The sequence below is a fragment of the Eulemur rufifrons genome, chromosome 14, assembly GCF_041146395.1.
Source record: "Eulemur rufifrons isolate Redbay chromosome 14, OSU_ERuf_1, whole genome shotgun sequence".
Lineage (NCBI taxonomy): Eukaryota > Metazoa > Chordata > Mammalia > Primates > Lemuridae > Eulemur > Eulemur rufifrons.
In genome coordinates, this window is record NC_090996.1 from 18,538,611 (window position 1) to 18,557,720 (window position 19,110).

The following is a 19,110-nucleotide window of genomic DNA, read 5'->3' on the forward strand; positions in this document are numbered from 1 at the left end:
GAGAAAGACAATGACCGGAGTTGGAGACAAACGGTGCGGTGGTTTGGTGCACTGAGTGCTGGAAAGAAAGATGTGATGGGTCTGGGTGTGGTTCTGGCCAAGGCCTACGTGCTCAGGCCTTTCTGCCGAAGTGCCATTTTGGCGATGCCCGGGTAATGAGGGGGCAGCCCTGCAGAGATCTGCGAGAGAAGCTTTACAAGGGGAAGGAAACGCAGGGAAGGGGCTGAGATGGGCAGGAGCTTGGTGTGGGGACCCACAGAAAAGCCAGCATGATTGGAGTGCAGGGTGGAAGGGGACGTCACACAGAGCATGGGTTAGGCATGGTGCCCCAGGCATACGGCTTCCACGCTGGGCACTGGGGCCTGGCTCCGCTCCAGCCACCTGTGTGTGGACAGCAGTTGGAGAGGGCTGGAGGGGGACACTGGGAGACTGTAGGAGGCTGTCACCTACTCTGGGCTGTAGTGAATGGGGAAAGTAGCTGGTGTGAAGGGGCTGACTAGAGCCATCTCTGACAGGTTCACAGGGCCGTGGTCCCAATTCTGCACCCCTCCTAGTCCCTGCTGGGAACGGGCACTGAACCAGTCCCTCAATAGAAAGTGTGGGCACAAATGGAGAACAGCCACCAGAAATAGGCAGCCCCTCACTTGTGTTTGGCAGAGACTCAGGGGCAGGCAGAAGAGTGGGGGGGCTTCAGGTGTGCCCTGAGTGGAGGCTGCTGACTGGGAAAGCTAGAGGCAGCTACAGAGGCAGGGCATCCTATGTGATTGGGTGGGGGCATATTTGGCTTTCTGTGATTGGTCCTCAGTTGGAAACAGGGAGAAAAATTAGGGAAGCTGTTATTGGTTATTAATCAAATCAAATCCTGGTCCTTTTGAGCTGAGTTATTTTTGGCTTTCTGGACGGGTTGCTGGGGACAGTGGTCTGACTTTCTGCAACTCTGACTTACAAACAGTAGGCTGGCTTTCTGGGCTGGTTGCTGTAGATTGTGGGTCAGAGTTCTGCTTTTATTTTATTTTATTATTTCTTTTAACGGTTTAAATTTATTCTCTTACAGTTCTGGGGGTCAGAAGTCAAAAATCAGTGTCAGTGGGTTCAGGTTAGTGTGTTAGTATGGCTGCTCCCTCCTGAATGTTTTGAGGGGAGAATCTGTTTCCTTGCCTTCCTCAGCTTCTTGTATTACTTGTCTTAGGGCCCCTTCCTCTATCTTCAAAGGGTATCACTCCAGTCTCTGCTTACATCATCACATCACTCTCTCCTCTGACCCAGAGTTCTGCTTTTATATATGATCCAGCCATTGGCAACATGGTCCATTCCTTTGAGTTGTGTACAGCCCAGCCTGTGTGGGAAACAGCGACCTCTTATCTGGTGGGTCTGGGAACAGAGTGGCCCCATTAGTCACTCTGTCTCATTACAGCAGGTTCCAGCCCACATCAGAATTTGGAAACTGGTAGAATATCAGTGGTATCTAGCGTGCAGGGATGATTTGTTTGCCTTCCAGTGTTTCTAATTTTTAAGAATTACCATGTTAAACAAACAAACAAACAGAAAAAACAACCACTAAGAGATTTCTCATAAAAGCCAAAGATCAGGCACCGAGCAGTGGGCTAGAGCAGAGTGGCCCTGCCTTTTTTGATGGTTGCGTGTTCTCTGTTCCCCACTGTGCCCACAGTTATCCACAGCTGTGCCTCCTGCCGGGCATCTGTAGGCACCAGATTTGTCAGTTTTAACGTTGCTTGAGTGTAGCCTGAGGAGGGGGAAGCTTACACAACAGGGATAAAGCAGAGCTACTCTGGTTTCAGGGGGCTGGGCTGCCAGTAAGCCTCCTCTCCTGTCCCTTGCAAAGCCCCTTGCCCCCTGCAGAGGCTCTTCCTCTGCTCCACGAAGGCTCTTGCAGTGGGTGGAGGTGGGGGACCGAGCTGCCATTCATCTCAAGGATAGATGGACTACGTGTTTTCAAAGGGTGCAATTAAAATGAAATATGCATGGACAGCATCAGTAGTAAAATTCTGCTGAAAGCAGTTATGTTTTCTGTGATAATTCACATTGTAATCCAGGGCTTTACCACGATGAAGGCATTGGCACTGTTTTATTGCTGACAGGAGTACTGACCAGTAGATCTCTGGCCAGAGTAAGGTCCCATTGGGATTTACTGTTCGTATAAGGATAGCAAGTGGGTGTCCCTGACGCCACTCCAACAGCCGTCATGGGTTCTAGGGCTCTTAATGCATGTGGCCAAGATGCAGGACTGTGCCAAGTAAAATGAGTTTCAGGTAAAATAAGCTTCATGCTCTGTCATTTGAGTGACACTGCAGAGTAAACTTTCTAACTATAATGATCTCTTGATTTAGTAAAAATGATCTATGTGTACAGATCTCAAAGCAGTAGGTTTTAAAACGTTATTAACAGTAGGTTTTAAAATGTTATTAAAATTGTATTTCGTCTATGCCATCAGAGCCCTGAGCTAATCCACCTTGTCAGATGACACTCATTTTTCTCTCTTTTGATTCAGACTCCTGAGGGTTAAAGAGTCAAGTTCTATGGTTGTTGAGCACTAAAGTATTTTTTTAACCTTTTATTATGAAGAAAGTCAAACAGAGAAAAATAGAATAGTGCAATGACTCACCCAGTTCAAATGATGATAAACTCATGGTTAATCTTGTTTTATACTCCTGCCTACTTACCCCCATATTATTTTGAAGTAATTTTCAGACATCATTGCATATCTAAGTAATAATTTTTTTTTTTTTTTTAATGAATGCTTAAGTCCTTTTGTTACTGCATCCAACTAATGGCCAGATAATCTGGCTTCTGGTCTGCACTTTGTCGTCTTCAGGCCCTGTCATCTTGAGTAAGTCTTCACCTCTCTGACCCTGGCATCCTCTTCTGGAAAACAGAGACAGTGATTCTTCCCAGCTTGCCTCAGTGGCTCGTGGAAGTCTGTTGAGAAGATAGGGAGCAGTACTGTATGTAGCATGTGGTGGATTGATGCACCCATGCAGAGAATGATTTGTCCAACAGTTATTTACCAGTAAAAGCCAGCTCTCCTTCCATCCCTGCCCTTCCCAAGCACTGCTCACTGGCCATGCTTGGGAAGTGCCCTTGGCACTTCTTGCCTTTGTACCTGCAAGTCTGAAGGTCCAGAAAATCTTTCCCCCAGGAGACTGATGAGAGCTGTAGGCTGAGAGGCAAAATCCATGACCCTTCACAGACCTCTCTGGCTCAGAGTCCTGCCTGCCAGTCTGTCCTTTGTCCCAACCCTGGCGGGGGTGGGGGGTGGGGGGCGCTGCTCTCTCAGGACCAGTGTCTGCTCCAGGGCCTGTCCTGCCCCCTCCTCAGCTCTGTGTTAAACAGGGCCACCTGCCCACTTCGTCTGAGAGGCCTGTCAAGGGCAAGTTGGCCCACAGGTGGTTTGGGGCCCTGGGGTCTTATTTTTTGCTGTTATTTCCTCTACCTAAAAATAGCATTTTCTATCTTTGGTACCTAGTTTAGAACAAAGCTATTTGCTGGCCAGAGATTACAACAGCAGACTTCCTTGCTCAGTTCACAGTGAGTCCTAGGTTCCAGTGGCCTCTGGGAAGCAGGGACCCTGATTTAGCAAGAAGAGGTTCATTGGTAAAGTTAAAGTAAAATTTAATTTTAAAAGAAAAGGAGAAAATATAGCCAGAAAGAAGTCTCTCAACATGAGTTGAAAAACCCTCCTCCTGAGAGAAGTGTCCTGTTTCATTCAGTGCTGCCTGGAGGCTCATTTTTTAATTGCCCCCAGTGATAAGGCGTTTCCTGCTAAAGAAGAGTAGTTCTGTCCTCTCCCAGGACTTTGCCTTTCCTCAGCTCCTCCAGTGGCCACGTGTACTGACCCCACAGGGACTGGCAGAGGGGATGATGGACGTGTTGGCTGGGCCTGGCTTCCTTTTGCATCTCTTGTGTCTTCATCACCCACTGCCCTGGCGCTTTCCATCTTGCAGTGTTGGTTGGGCCCTTCTTGGTAACTCTGAAGGCACGGGGCAATGTGCAGGAGGGTGTAGATAGTGGGGTCTGGGATAGGGAATGTCCTCAGGTTTGCTCTGTAGAGGCTGTGTGGCTTAGTGCCAAGGAGCTCAGGGTCTGGAGTCAGGAAGCCTGGGCTCCATTTCTAGTTATGGAAACTCAGAGCAACTTCTTTAACTTTTCTAAGCCTCATGTACATGAAGATGACATTAAGCACTCACCTTATGGAATTACTGCTATTATAAGGATGAAATGAACCAAATAAGGTCAGTCACAGTCACATGTTAGCCGGCTCATTTCTTTCAGCCTAGCAATAGTTACTTTACCACAGCCCATAGGAAATGTATATACACCCTGCTTCTTATAAGTGGGGAAAACGCAGATGGCAGCCTAAGATATATAGGTTCAACCTTGCTTGGTTCAAACTTGTGCTAGTTGTGCTGCTTCGGGTGTCTCCTTCTCTCTAGAAGAGGCAGCCATGGAAGGGCCAGAACCTGTTTCTCTCTCCTTGAGCTGGTCATTCCATATTGCTGACTGCAGGTCCGTGTGTCCGGAGAACCAGCCTCTGACCCAGCTCTACCTGCAAAAAACCTGGTATTTTGATACTTACTAAAGCATGTGTCTTTTTTTCTCAGTTGGCTCTGGGTTCTGAAGAAAGGAGCAGTGTTATTAATTAACTCTCTTAAATCCCTCAAAGTGGTATTTATTTGTAAGACTGGAAATGGTTGCCTCAGAATCACATGATACTGTCTTAATCTCACGTACTTTATCATGACCACAGATTCATAGAATATTGGGGCCAAAAGGAGCCAGAGGTGTGCCTTAGGCCCAGTATGTTCCTACAGATTTGCAAACTGTAGCTTCTGCACCATGGGCTCTAGGGTCAGGGAGGGAGTGGGGGCAGAGCAGTGAACTTTAGCTCAAGTAAGAGACCCCAATTCTGGCCAACTTAGAAAGGAATGTGTCAGGACGCTACAGGGAGAGAGACACATGGGTCTGACTGGCTGTGAGGGGCAGGAAGCATAGCACCACTGTGTGGCCAAACACCCTCCCTCCATAGCTGCTGAGCTGGAACCACCTCCAGCTGGCCTTCTGTCCCTTGCGCAGGTTGGCTGACATACGTTTGGTGTCTACTCCTGGCTGTCCTAAGCTCTGGCCTCCTCAGCTTCCTGCTTTCTGGTTCTTTGGCTATGGGTACCTGGAATTATTCTCCCACCAAAACCACAAATGTAGGAGAAAGACAATTTTAAAAAAATGAAGAAAGGGGTAGGTCTTATTCAGGAGGGAAATGGCTGCTAGGCAGGCAGACATCACCGGCTGACTCTGTAGTGGGGTGGCTGGACTCTGTCACCAGAGCAGTTGGAGTGACATGTGATGAGGAAGGAAGTGCTTGAGTAGTGTGGGAGGACAGAGCTGGGAGCCCCGGCTAGTCTGGTCAGGGAAGGCCTATATGGCAGGGCACCACAGGATTGGGAGGCTGGGTGGTGGTAGCGGGAGCACTGGAGGGAAGAGGGTTCTAGACTCGAGTGAGATTGGAAGTTAGATGGTGTGCAGCCTTCAGAGATGAGAGAAAGGGTGAGAGACTCATGCAGGGCCTCACAGAGAGGGAGGGCAGGACTGGGCCCGAGCCCACGCCTTTGCTGCTGGCCCCATGGCCCTGTGCTGCCAGGAGGGGCCATTTGCAGGGGTCAGGGGGTTGCTGAGTATAAGAGAAGTTCATTCTCAGATTGTAGTTAAGAAAGAGCTGCCATGGCACAGGGGCTCCTGTTAGAAACATTGACAGGGTCAGTGATTGATAAGACCATGGTTGTGGCCCTGATGCAGGAGGCTTGCATGGAAGGAAAAGGTGAGACAGAACTAAGAGAAGGTGAGCGACTAAGCAAATGGGAGGTGTCTGCATTGAGTGAGTGCAGCAGTCGGAAGTGGCTGGTTTTTCTCTTTCTTAAATGAAAATGCAATGAAAACATTCCTGTTTCTGAAAATGAGGCTGGACGACAAGGGAAAGGGCAGAGAGGGCTGTCGGCTCATCTCCATGCAGACGTGGTATTTGGAAAGTCCAGTACATCAGAATGCTCTTGATCTTCCCACATAGTACACTTCTCTGAGTGACAACCCAGGAGGGGCCTCTTCAGTGGAAAATGTGAATTGGCACTTTCAGGGGGAGGTGGGACTTGCCACTGTGTTACATTGGGTGGACAGGGCGGCTCCTGCCCATGAAAGATCCTCACTTAGGCAGTGAGAGAAGGTTCTTGATGTCTCATTGCCTTGCCCCTAAGTTTCCCAGCATCGGGTACTCTCTGGGGTAGAAAAATATTTCTTGCAAGGTCAAGGGCACAGGCTCATACAGAACAGCCAGGCTCACATGGCTGTGAAGAGGCGCTTTGCGTGGTGTGGCAGAGGAAGGAAGCAGCAACACTTTGCACTGGGCACAGAAGAGAATGTTTCATGGGCGAAGGGCCATCTGAGTTGGCTCTGGTGAAGGAGGAGGGCGTGTCCGAAGGGAAGGACGTGAGCAGGGGCGTGGAGGCAGGAAGTGTGATCACAGTTTCCCAGCAGTCGAGGCCAAATACTTCACCATTTTGTTATGTCCACCTATTTATTACTACTAATTTTTTTTTATCTAAATTGCTTTTTAAATACTTTACTTAAAATGGAAGACTAGGTCCCTGCTGTGAATTGCATATTAGTATCACTGTCCTGGACTTTGCCGTTAGCTTTTCTGAGCTGCCACAGTCTGCCCCTTGTCAGAGCTCATGAGTCTGGCTTGTCACTGTCTCCTGTGCACGGCCATACCCTCCACTGTCATCAGCGTGATCCTTGTGTTTTTATATTTTGTTAACCTTTAATTATATGGATAGCTTAGAAATACCTTCTCTCTGTAAGACGTCAAACCCAGACACATCTCAGAGGCCCTGCAGTGACTTCCTAGTGGTGGCCTTGGTCATCAGCTTCGTAGGTAACCCGCTAGGTCTTTTTCCTGCAGTATTGCTTTATTGCTTCTGTTAATTGTTTTACACATAAATGGTATCATAGTGTCTGGTTTTTTCTGCAGTTTTTTTTTCCAAAGTGATTTTTCTATGGTATGAATCTTTTGCAATTATTTATTTAGTAAGTGAAAACAGTAATACATACTCTTGGTTTGAAAAGTTTCGCAGTACAAAAAGGTAATTCCATGACACACAGCTGACCATGTCCCTCTTTTTCTTCTAGTGCAGGGAGGCTCCCACTGCCCACAGGAGGAAGGCCACACTGTCCCCTGGCCACAAGGCCCTGTGTGGTCATCTGCCTCCTGCTGCCCACTGCACCTCCCCTGACCTCCTTCCTTCCCTGAGCCCCTGCACTACTGGGCTCTAGTGGGGGCCTCCTCCTCAGACAGTGGCTTCTAGGCTGTGAGCCTGCTGCTGGCAGGAGCGGGCCAGTGGACAGGTCACAGCTAGGCTATCTGGGCTCACACTGGCTTTGCCTGGCCTGGTGTATGGCTGTGGGGACATCAGCTCACCTGTTTGCCTCTCTCCCTCTTCGGCTGTGCTGGGAGGGCTACTGGGAGGAGTAACTGATTACCGGATGGAAGGTGCTCGAGGCAGGGCCTCTCCTGGGGTGAGGGCCTGGGCCCTCTTCTTACCCTGGTTGTTGTTGTTCACTGCTTCACCCCCAGGACGAAGCCCAGGGCCTGGCATGTGTTAGGTAAATGGATGTCAAGCAAAGGGAGAAAGAAATAAAGGTACAGCCAAGAAGTGTGAGGATGTGCAGGGCAGAGGCTTTGTGTGAGGATGCTGGGGCAGAGGCGGGGGAGCTGGGGTGTGTGATGGTGCATGCAGTGGCGGGGGTGCCTTGCAGGCCCTGAGCACATGGAGTGATGCTGACTAGGAACTAGTCACTGGGTGGCAGGCAGGCTGGGGGACACAAGCAAAGACAGGAAGATCACAGAAGCCCCAGCAGTCCCAGATACCATCTCTGGGCCTTTCTGCTGCTTGTCTTCCAATACTCCAGGAAGAAAGAAGCTGCATGATACTGGCATTCACCCAAAAGGGCTGCAGCATTTCTCTGCTTCTGGTGCTGCGTCCTGTATGTTCAGGTGTGGTGGAGTGATTGATTAGAATGATTAAAACAAGCTGCACCGTTTTGATGAGGCCCCCTTCACCCACTTTTTTTTTGCCTGTTTACTTCCAGGCAATGCTACCGTGGAGAAGTTGGAGGACTTCATCAACAACATCAATAGTGTCTTGGAGTCCTTGTATATTGAGATAAAGAAAGGAGTTACAGAAGATGATGGGAGACCCATTTACGCGTTGGTAAATGCCAGACACAGCCCTCTAGTGGCACTGTGGGAGAAAGAAGCAGACCTGCTGCGCGCACGCTCACAGCAAGCCTCTGACACCTGGGTTAGCCTTTGGGTTATCAGAGTTGGGGTGCCTAGAACCGTAGCCCAGACCTCAGTGCTTTTGTCATTGCCCACGTGGAGCCCCTGCTGTCCCCACCAGAGAAGTGACAGCCAGTGTATTGGTTTGATTTTGCTTGTTGGCAGTTCTCTGTAAGGAAGTCACCCCAAATGTATGGACTGTTAGGAAAAAAGAGAGAAAATGGTTTTTTATTTGTAATAAGACATAGAAGTATGAAAAGAAAAAGTGTGGGGGGGTATTAAGGATCGAGACCCATTTTGGGCCTTCTGTTTTTTGCAGATATACCCTCACAGCTGGGGAACAGGGTGCAATAAGGAGGGGGACACTGACAGGCCCCCATCCTTGGCTCGGGGACACTCAGGCTGTCAGAGGACATGGCCTGCTCCCAGCCAGGCCCTCACTCAGAAAGGAACACTTTAGTCCAGGGTTTCCCAAACTCGATTCTGTGGAAAAAGTGTTATGAGTCAAATAACTGGAAATGCCAGGCGAGACGAGGCAGAGCAGATTCTTCAGTACCAGCTCTCTCAGTGCCATTTGCATTTGAAGCTCCATTAAAATGCAGACTGGTTTTCTGCATTTATCTGAGTTTGGAAAGTACTGCACAACCTTTGGAGTTCTAAAATCTCTGATAGTCAGGTATGTTGGCTGAGCTAAAGCCTAAAGTCTGTGATAGAAAGCTGGTTACAGACCCATCCCTGCGGCCACAGTGCCTGGGTGCGGGAGCTCCGCGTTGGGTGGGCGGGAGGGAGAGCCAGCAATATGTTAACCAACAAGGGAGGGCACAGCCTGACTGTCGTGCTGACTTATTTTTTTAGGTGAATCTTGCCACAACTTCAATTTCCAAAATGGCCACAGATTTTGCAGAGAATGAACTGGATCTATTTAGAAAGGCTGTAAGTACATTGGCCAGGCTTCTTAGGGGACACTTCTGTCTCCATTCTTTAAGGGTCACTAGGGAGGTACAGGCCACCATTGCTGCCTGAGAGGCCTTTGCAGGAAGATGTCTCTGGGTGCCTCATCAGGAATTCACAGCTGCCAGTTGATTGCTGGGGAGGCTCCCTTGGTTGCCTGGGAAGGAAGGGCCGGGCCAGATGTGAACCTTGGTGCGATGAGTAAGAGCAGGGCCTCACGGGTAGTAACAGGTGCTCCTGCCTGGCTGCTCAAAGTGCCGTCTGGGAACAGCAGCAGCAGCAGCAGCAGCACACCTGGGAGCTTATTAGAAAGGCCAGATCTCAGTGCTCACCCCAGACTATCCAAATCTGCGTTTTAACCACGTGCGCATTTGAGAGGCATTGGTGTACCAGGCTTCAGAGCCATTTGCTCAGCCCTCATCGCGCATCTGCTGAACACCTGGCTAAGAGAGTGGTTCTCAGGTCTAGGTGCAATGATAATAACTGTGGAGGTACAAAATAATTCAGAAGTTCCAGCCTCACCCCAGATCTGTCAAATCCAAATCTCTGAGGACCAGGTCGTGGAATCACTGCCTGTAAATCTCCTGGGGACTACCAGCAGCCAAGGTTGAGAAGCAGGCTGTAGGTGAGCGACACACACCTGTATGTCTGCAGGAAGCCTGGTGGCACCCGCCCTGCTTTGGGCAGAGGTTTTAGGGAAGTTTGCCTGGCCCTCTACAATGCCCGAGGTGTCTCTCTCGCTGGCCCACCTGGCTCTGCTCTCCTGTCTTTCCTGGCTCTAGCCTGCCACTGACGCCACCCTTGCTGTCCTGCCCACCTCTGAGTAAGGAGAGGTGCCGCCTCATTTATTCAGTACTTCATTTCTCAGCCTCCCTGTTTTCAGGGAGGTGGGGGTGGGGGGCAAGAGAGGTGAGGCGATCTTTCTTGATTTTTGGACATTAAGATTATTTGGGATGATATTAAAGTTGCTTTGGGGAGGTGTACCAGTGTATAGTTCTGCCTGTAATTTGAGTAGTTGTGCGGCATTCCTGCAAGAATGGGTGTTATGCTTAAAAGTTGTTTTTGCCAATTTAATAGATGAATGTGGTACTTCCTATTTCTTCCAGCTGGACCTGATTATGGACTCAGAAACTGGCTTTGCATCTTCCACAAACATTTTGAACCTGGTTGATCAACTTAAAGGCAAGAAGATGAGGAAGAAGGAAGCTGAGCAGGTGCTGCAGAAGTTTGCACAAAACAAATGGCTGATTGAGGTACTTTGCCTGATGTTTCCCCAGCCCAGTGTACTTTTCAGAGTGAATAACAGCTTTTCCTCCAAAACCATATTTGTATCCCGCTGATGATTGTGGAGCCAGGCCAGCCCTCTTAGGTCCCTTATTTGTTTTTTGTTTTTTTTTTTTTTTTTTTGAGACAGAGTCTCACTCTGTTGCCCAGGCTAGAGTGAGTGCCGTGGCGTCAGCCTAGCTCACAGCAACCTCAAACTCCTGAGCTCAAGCGATCCTCCTGTCTCAGCCTCCCGAGTAGCTGGGACTACAGGCATGCACCACCATGCCCGGCTAATTTTTTCTATATATATTTTTAGCTGTCCATATAATTTCTTTCTATTTTTAGTAGAGACGGGGTCTCGCTCTTGCTCAGGCTGGTCTCGAACTCCTGAGCTCAAACGATCCGCCCACCTCGGCCTCCCAGAGTGCTAGGATTACAGGCGTGAGCCACCGCGCCCGGCCGTCCCTTATTTGTTTTAATGTGTATCCATAGTGACCTGGCAGGAGAATCTGGCTCCCACCCCTGTTAGTTTACATGAGCTGTCCAGGGTGCCACAGCCAGAAGCGGCAAAGCCAGGAGCGGTGCCCAGGGATTCAGGCTCTGGGATCGAGCCTCTGGCCTGTAGACTGTGAGGCAGAGTGTGGTTCAGTTCTTAAGAGCACAGCTCTAGCGTCTGACCTGGCTCTGAACCCTGGGCTAGGTGACCTAGACTTCCGCATCTGTAAGATGGGGATGATAGTATCCCCCACCTCTGGGCATTTGGGTGGATGGAGCAGGAATGAGAGTGTAGTAAGGTGTGCATGGTGTTGGCTGCCTGGCACCGGAGGAGGCTGGCTGAGGAATCGTTGTTACCTGGCTGTTGTTACCATTGCTCTTGTTATCAGCAGCGTGCTGCCCAGGGCCAGTGCTCCAGGTTCTTTCACTTAGGCAGTGGCCCTTAAGGAGCAAAGAGGAAGTGCAGACAAACTTCAGGAGGGGGCCATAGAGAGCTGGGAAAGGCCCGGAGTGCAGATTCAGTTTCTAGATGCTGCCCACCCCCAGGTCTAGTCCTACTGATTGCAGCAGAACAAATGTTTCAGTTCTTTTTCCACAAAAGGCACCACTGTTTTCAAGAAGCCTGGGCCTGACAGCTCGGTGTTGGCCAAGTTTACCACAGCTGTGCCTCCCCACCCCCGCGGCCCCCCCCGAATGCCTGTGCCCCCGTCTGTTCAAGACGCGCTCACATCGGCCCTCCACTTCCCCGCTTGATGGTTAGGCTTCTGGCTGGAGACTGCTGCTTGTGGCTAAAGAGATTATTCACTTCCTTTCCAGGGAGAGCTTGCCACTGGGTTGTGGTAGTTCGTGCTCTGAGTTACTGATTTCTTTATGGAGTGGGTTCACCCCGGCAACCTGACCTGCACTCACTTCCTGGGGTACATGATGGGAGGAAAGTGCAGGAGAGGTTCCTGGGGATGAGGGCAAGGCCGGGGCTCCTGGTCTGTGCCCATATCTGCCAGGCACGTTCACGTGTGTCCTGTCCTTGAATCCACCTGCTGCTCCGTGATGGGTTCATACCTCAGGTTTTAGCTGACAGACTGCAGCTTAGTGGTCTGGGTGATGTCTAACACCCTGAGAGTAGCAGAGCCAAGTTCAGGCCCCGGCCTGGGGACTGAAGCTCCCCATCAATGGCTTTGTCATAGTTTTTCTTCATCTCTAGGGTGTAGTTGGCAATAGAGAATGATCTCAGGTGGCGCAGGTTATGACTGACTGTTTTCTCTTGTGGTACAGTCTGTCTTCAGGCCAGGCTGTTTCATCGTTGGCACCTGTTGCAGATGTAGTGCCTGGCACTGTCGGTGCTCAGTAAATGCCTGCTAAATGGATGATTAGACAAGGGGATGAAGTTCCAGAGGGCCAGGGTTTAAGACCTGCAGAAAAATGGTACAAGAAATACCTGCTCATTGTAGGAAGATTAGGAAATGTTGATACGCATCAAGAAACCCACTGAAGTCAACTGTTACCCAACTTTTAGAGCTAAGGGCTCTCGCATCCCAGTTCATAGCCCTTTGCACCTATAATTTAGAGCGCTTATCTAGCTTACGCTGACATCCTCATGTACAGCCCACAGGGTGTGCGCCTGACTTTAGCATTAGATTTTCCCTTTGCCCAGCCCTTCGCTGCCTGGAGAGATAGGTGACAGAGAGGAAAGGCCCCGCCTCTGTCTGTTGGACTGAGCTTTGGGTCTGGGTTCAGTCCTCTTGTGCCTTCCTCAGTAACATGGACGTGCTGGCACCGCCTTCTTCAGGGTGGCCCTGAGCTCCAGAGAGAGTGGAACAGAGGTTCTGGGAGCTGCTGCGGGAGGGGTTGTCACAGCCCTGGTGCCAGGCAGCCCCGTAGGACTCCTCTTATTGACTGTCTGGCCCTCAGGTGCCCTCACATGGACAGAGGAACAGACTTGGTGGGGAGGGGTGGGGAGTGAGAGACACCTCCAGATCCCCACCACCTCTGGCAGATGGCTGCTGGTCTCTGAGTTTGTGCTTCTCACCTGAGGATGAGGATATTAGTTGCTCCCAGGTATTTTTCATGAAGGCCCCAGTGTTTTCTGACCTGGATGGGCTGGTGAGAGTTGCCCTGAGATCTGTGGCACTTTGGAGGAGCCACTGTGGGGTGGGGTGCTGGCTGGTCCCCTGACAAGCCTTCCTGGGGGCAGCACCTCTGTCAGAAAGACCACGTTTGAGAGTCTGATCCTCGGCCTTTCAGAATGGGACTTTCCATAGGAATAGCTGGGTGCCTGCTAACTGGGGTCATTCTAGGTGGGTCTATCACCCCAAGGACACCTCATGGCTGGAGAGACTATGGCTTGGCACGGCAGTGCTGAGGCAGCTGCCAGTCTGTGAGGAGGCCCTGGGGTGGAGGGTGGTCGGATTGTGGGGAGGCCTCTGAGAGCAGGCGTGGCTCATCGGAGCTCAGGCGCCCACTGACTGGCCGAATGAATCCCCACACACCCCAGGGGCTGCGCGTCTCTAGCCTTGTGTTATTGCCAGGCCTGGAAGATCACTTGAGCTGTGGTCTTCTTTGGAGAACTAGGAAACCCCACCTACTCCTCCCCTGATGGGCATTGAGTGGGGTCGTGAACCATAAGCCTTGGGCACAGTTTCAGGCACATGTAGGTGTTTAGTAAATGTTGCTGGAGCCTGAATTGGAACTTGATCACCAAAGCACTGGACATTCCTCCTGGGCATCAGCGCAGGGTCTGCTTAATCTTCTCTCAGATGCTTATCACAGGACTGCCAAGTACTGGACCCCACACCAGACGCTGGGCACACAGGAGTGAGCAAATCCAGACCTGGCTGCTGCTCTCGTGGGGCTTTGCAGCCTGCTGGGGGAGCCCAAGATCAGTCACACAGTTATCTCGTTGAAGTAGAGTTACAGCTGGGAAGGAAACTTGGTTTTAAGTCAACTTTAATTGGCCCTAAGCTGAGGACATGACAGTCGAGCTGAAGGCTGTGGAGGAGTTAGCAGTGGGTTGGGTGGGTAGTCAGCCTGTGCAAAGGCCCTGTGGCCAGAGGGGTCACAGTGTGCTCCCGGAGCTGAGGCCAGGGTGATCTGAACATGAAAACCATGAGCAGAGTGGACAAGATGGGCCTGCCAGATGGCACACTGGGGACTTGGCTCTTCAGCCCAAGGATGGTGGGAAGCCCTGGAGGATTTAGGCAGAGTGACAGGGCTGGGCTTGTTCTGTAGAGGTCACATTGCTGGTGGAAAGGAAGGTCAGGGAGAGCAGTTAGGGGCAGGTGAGGGTGGAATCGGGTGGTGGCCGTGGGGACGGAGTGTATGATGGATTTGGGAGTTTTCGAGAAGGAACCAAGTCACATAGCACTTGAAGGGGCACAAAGCCTCTGTCCACACAGTGACAGCCATGGTGCAGGACACCAGTGCCTGGTGCTCCAGCCTTCCTGCCTTCCTGAAACCCACGCAGCCTGCCCTCTCAGGCACCCTGCGGTCACTGCGCAGCTCTCTGACTCCACATCCGTTTGCCCATGTCTCCCTCCAGTGGTCCCCTGGCCTCTCCACTGGTGGCCCAGAGTGAATGTACTGAGCCCAGGTTACACAAACACTATCCTTCCATGCGCATGGTAGGGATGGAGGCGGAAACAGGTTGGAGGGTGTCTAACTGTCAAATTTTACAATAAGCTCTTGCTTGTTGTAGAAAATAGCAGAAAAGGCAGTGAGCACTCAGGGAAACTCGGCAGGTTTCTGTTCTCAGTGGCGCCATCTCCTGGCCAGGCCTGAGCCCTCTCCCTCCCATCCAGACCCCCTCAGGCTTGCCTGTGTCCAGCCTCTAACCTCCATGCTGGGACCTCCCTGCTGCACTCCAGGGAAGAGGATCAGACGGTAACGGCAGTGCTTAACAGGCCACATCCTGATCCCTTAGCTGACGCTGATGAGGCAGAATTGACTTGCATGGGTTCCCATGACATTTGCCTCCCTATGGGTCTCCCTCAGTCCCCCTCTCTCCTGAGTTGGCAGTGGGGTTGGCTGGGGCAGCCGAATTGTTGGTGTGCTTCCTGCCTCTCCCAGGCTTTTCAGGCCGCATGTCGTGTGGGCTGTGCCCAGAGGTGGGAACCAGGAGACCCAGCTTTGCCTCTCTGCGCTCCTTCCAGCTTCATCTGTCTGTAAAGTGGTGTGGCCAGAAGTGATCTCGGATGGTCCCTTTGGGGGCTGCAGGCAGCAGTGCTGGGAGGCCCTGGAGATGCTACTCTCGGGGAGTGGGGTGGGGTGGCTGAGGGCAAGGAATGGAAGCAGTGGGTTTACCTGCAGGGAGACTGTCGCCCTTTGTGGGCCCCAGTGTCCTTACCTGCAGGAGGACTGTGACAGTGCCTCATTTGGGATCTCGGTGCTGATAGATTGGTCATGTCTGAAGGCACAAGCAACGTACCAAGAAGGTGCAGGGCTTGGGGAGCCTTGCTTCCATTGCCTTTTAGGTCTTTGTCTCAGTTTTCCTTGCTGAGGCTCTGCAAGGGCACATGGTTCACTCTGGTTGGCTAGGGCTGGTGGAAACCTGCAGGGGTGAGGAGCGTCCAGACCTTTGTGTCTGCCTGGGCTTTGGCCTGTGGGATGGCAGAAGGGGACAGAGGTACTGAGTGGGGAGACGGCCTGGCTGAGGGTAGCCACTTCCCTTTCTCCCCGCAGAAGGAAGGGGAGTTCACCCTGCATGGCCGGGCCATCCTGGAGATGGAGCAGTACATCCGGGAGACGTACCCGGACTCTGTGAAGATCTGCAACATCTGCCACAGCCTCCTCATCCAGGTACCCATGGGGCAGGTGTGCGCCCGTTCCCCAGGGCTCAGCCCTCTGACACTGCCGGGACGTCCCCCAGTAGGGGCGGATGGAGGCCCTGTCCCCAGATGTGTTCGAAGATGCTGCTCCCACTCTGCCCATGTGGCTGTGCCGCCTTTCCAACTCCCTGGCTCTGCTGTTCTAGTCCAGGGCTCTTGCTTTGTTTATTTTTCTCCAGGAATGCTCTCCTGCGTCTTTTGTGTAACCGCAGTTTCGCGATGAACATCTTTCTATGTTGATTGTTGTTTCCTGAGTCATCTGTTTTACACTGATGCTTTGCAGGGCTTTACAGCCATTTAACCAGCACTGGACACTTGTGTCCTTTTTGGTTTTTATCATTTTGTAATTTTTTCTTTTTGTGATTGGAGTTGCTATGATGGGCCTCTTTGCACATGTATCCTTGGGCACCTGGTAATTATTTCCTTGAGTTGAATTGTTACAAGTGAAATTTCTGGGACAAAGTACACATTTTTTTTTAACATTTCTGAGCCATGTTGCCAGATTGCCTTCTGAAAGCTGTGGCTGTCTACACCCACCTGCAGGTCTGAGTGCAGGAGCCCGAGAGCTGCTAGGGTGGCCTTGTGAGCCTTCAGCTTCTTCCGCTGTGGTCATTTGTTCAGAATTCTTTAGTAAAACCCATCGTACTAAGGACATCGGGATTATCAGTATGAATTTGGGGCCTGGAAGACAGCTCTCGCCTGCCGGCCATTTTCCTCACAGCTGCCCTGGGGGTTTGTGGAACTTGCAGGCCGCATGAGCTCCATGGTCGGCCCTTCTTGTTTCAGGGTCAAAGCTGCGAAACCTGTGGGATCAGGATGCACTTGCCTTGTGTGGCCAAGTACTTCAAGTCGAATTCTGAGCCACGCTGTCCCCACTGTAACGACTACTGGCCCCATGAGATCCCAGGTACGTGGTCCCCAGGCACCCACGGGCTGGGCTGGGCTAGCAGATCTCAGTGCCTGGACACGGGAAGGCCTTGGAGACGAGAGTGCTGCAGAGGGGGTCTGTGTCAGCAGCGCGATCCCACAGGGGGAAGCAGCTGCTGTAGGAAGTGAAGGCCGACTCGCACAGTTCCAAGAGGCTCTCTAGAACGCAGCAGAAATTCTGACACATGCAGGTATCTGTCTGGCAGCCCTCTCCAGAGGGGCATGTGAAAGCAGCACCCGCAGCTCCCTCAGTTTGTTCCTCTGTGAATCGGGACAATTCCACCTTCCTCACAGGCTGGGGAGGAAGGCTAGCAGTGAAGAGTGTTAGGGATGTAGGACAGAATCCTTGGCACAGGAAACGTAGCTGTCGACTTGGGCTGGTGTCCCTGTGCTACCAGCCCCTGCCATTCGCTGTGTCTTCCTGGCTTTTTCTATACACAGAAGTCTTTGACCCTGAGAAGGACAGGGAGGCTGGCATCTCCAAATCGAACAGAAGGTCCTTGCGGTCCAGGCAGCATTAGCTGCTGTTCCCTGCTGAAGGGCCCATTGCCTCGGTGGCCTGGCCACAGCCCTGCCCGGAAGAGGGCATCAGCGTTTCACATGTTACACAAATTACCTCCTTGTTCTTTACATTCATTGTTAACAAGTTTGGAATAAAACTGTTTTAAGTTGCTGCATCTTCATTCTGTGGTCTGGAGCCCCTGTGTATGCGGCTTTGCCCGGTGGCCTTTCCTTCTTTCTTGGAGTTCAAGTGATGACTCGGAATCCTTGGTTTGGGCTCCGGCAGGCAAAGCCAGCAGAGCTTCTCCTGCAGGACAGTGCCCTGTTCCAGAGCTACTGCTGGCCCAGAGCAGCTCACTGTCCTTGTGCAGGGTGGCTTTGCCTTCAGTCCCAGCTTAGCGCACTTGTCCTGTCAGGACCTGGCCAGCCCCAAGCCTGGACTTGTGAGCCTTGGCCTTGGCCTTGCTCTCTCCAGCTCCCCGTAGTCTCGACCCTCTCCTGGCCTGAGATGCCACTGGCCTGAATGCGCAGTTGACTGGCAACCCTGCCCGTCCAGCAGCTCCAGCCTAGATGCTGCCTCCTCCGGCCCTCCTGCACACAGTCGTCAGGGGTCCTGTCCAGCTGCCACTCCAGGACGATCTTAGAGACCCACGGGGGGCTCCTGCTCCACTGTTGAGGGTGCAGTGCTTCCTTCCTCCGACTTCTCGCTGGAGCCTTTGCCGGTGCTCCCTCTGCTGTGCGCTGAGCCCTCCGCTGTTCTGCCTTTCCTGGCCGCTCTTGTCTTGGCAGCCTCTCACCTCTGCAGTGCTCTGTCCTGCTTTCTGCGCTTCCTTGGTCCTCACACTTGCTGCACTGTTAGAATTCCCTGTCTCCCTGCCTCTCGTCCACTCCAGTATCAGTCAGGACCCTTTAGTCGTGACAGAAAGGGCAACTCAAACTGGCTTGAATGAGGAAGGACTTGGCCAGAGGGGCCCTCGGGAGAGGCTGGGTCTAGCAGTTCCAGCGATGTCACCAGGCATCGTATTTCTGCCTCTGCTCTGATCTCACTGAGCTGGCCTCCTGCTCGGGGCCTGCAGGTAATTTCCCAGGCCACCCAGACACTTTCTTCATGGTAGCAGAACAGTTGCCCTGCGTCCAGGCCCCACGCCCCAGTGTCAGGAGGAGGGGTGGCTCTCATTCAGTGGCTCCCCATGCCCCAGGGAGCATTCTCACGGCTCCAAGTTCCAGTGTGGACATCGAGGAGGTGGGGAGCGGATACTGCAAATGGCACTAGGAAGTCAAGCTTGCCCAGCGCCTTGGGCGGGGCAGTCCCTCCCAAGCTGCGTGGCCAAGTGAGCAGGGGCTTCTCCCTAAGCAAAGGGAAGGTGCTGTCACCAGGCAGGGGAATGCTCTGTGGGCACTGAATTGGTGGGGTGGCTTCCCCCATGTAGCAGGGCTGCTTTGCCTTGTTCACCTCCATAAACCCAGTGCGTGGCGGGCATCTGGGGCACGGTCAGTGATGGCACCTGCGGGGGGTCACCCTCCCAGACCTGAGTCCAGGCCCCTCAGTCCCTCACGCCCACCTCCCCATGAGTAAAGCAGCCTGGGACCCCACACAGCCCTTCATCAGTGGGCAGACAAGCCTGCTGGTAAGTCCGGTGGGCGCCCTGACTCGGTGGGGAGTTCAGTCAGCATGTCGGGCGAGTAACAGAAGCCTCAGCAGCCTAATCAGAAAGGGTTTTCCTGGAAAGGTATGAGGTGGCTCGTAGACATGGCAGGAAGGCAGAACCAGTCTAGGAAAGGTGGACCTTGGAATCGGATTCTAGT

General features: G+C 52.1%; 1 protein-coding gene across 1 annotated transcript in view; it reads left to right on the top strand.

Moving 5' to 3' along the window:
* NSMCE1 (NSE1 homolog, SMC5-SMC6 complex component) overlaps nt 1-17,472 on the top strand; it is a 32,355-nt gene extending 14,883 nt beyond the window's left edge. The window contains exons 3-8 of the mRNA XM_069485917.1: nt 8,155-8,276; nt 9,200-9,277; nt 10,402-10,548; nt 15,731-15,847; nt 16,663-16,783; nt 17,245-17,472. Coding sequence (XP_069342018.1) covers nt 8,155-8,276; nt 9,200-9,277; nt 10,402-10,548; nt 15,731-15,847; nt 16,663-16,783; nt 17,245-17,324 — 665 coding nt within the window. The 3' untranslated portion in view covers nt 17,325-17,472. The remainder of the gene's footprint in view (nt 1-8,154; nt 8,277-9,199; nt 9,278-10,401; nt 10,549-15,730; nt 15,848-16,662; nt 16,784-17,244) is intronic.
* The last annotated feature ends 1,638 nt before the right edge of the window (nt 17,473-19,110 follow it).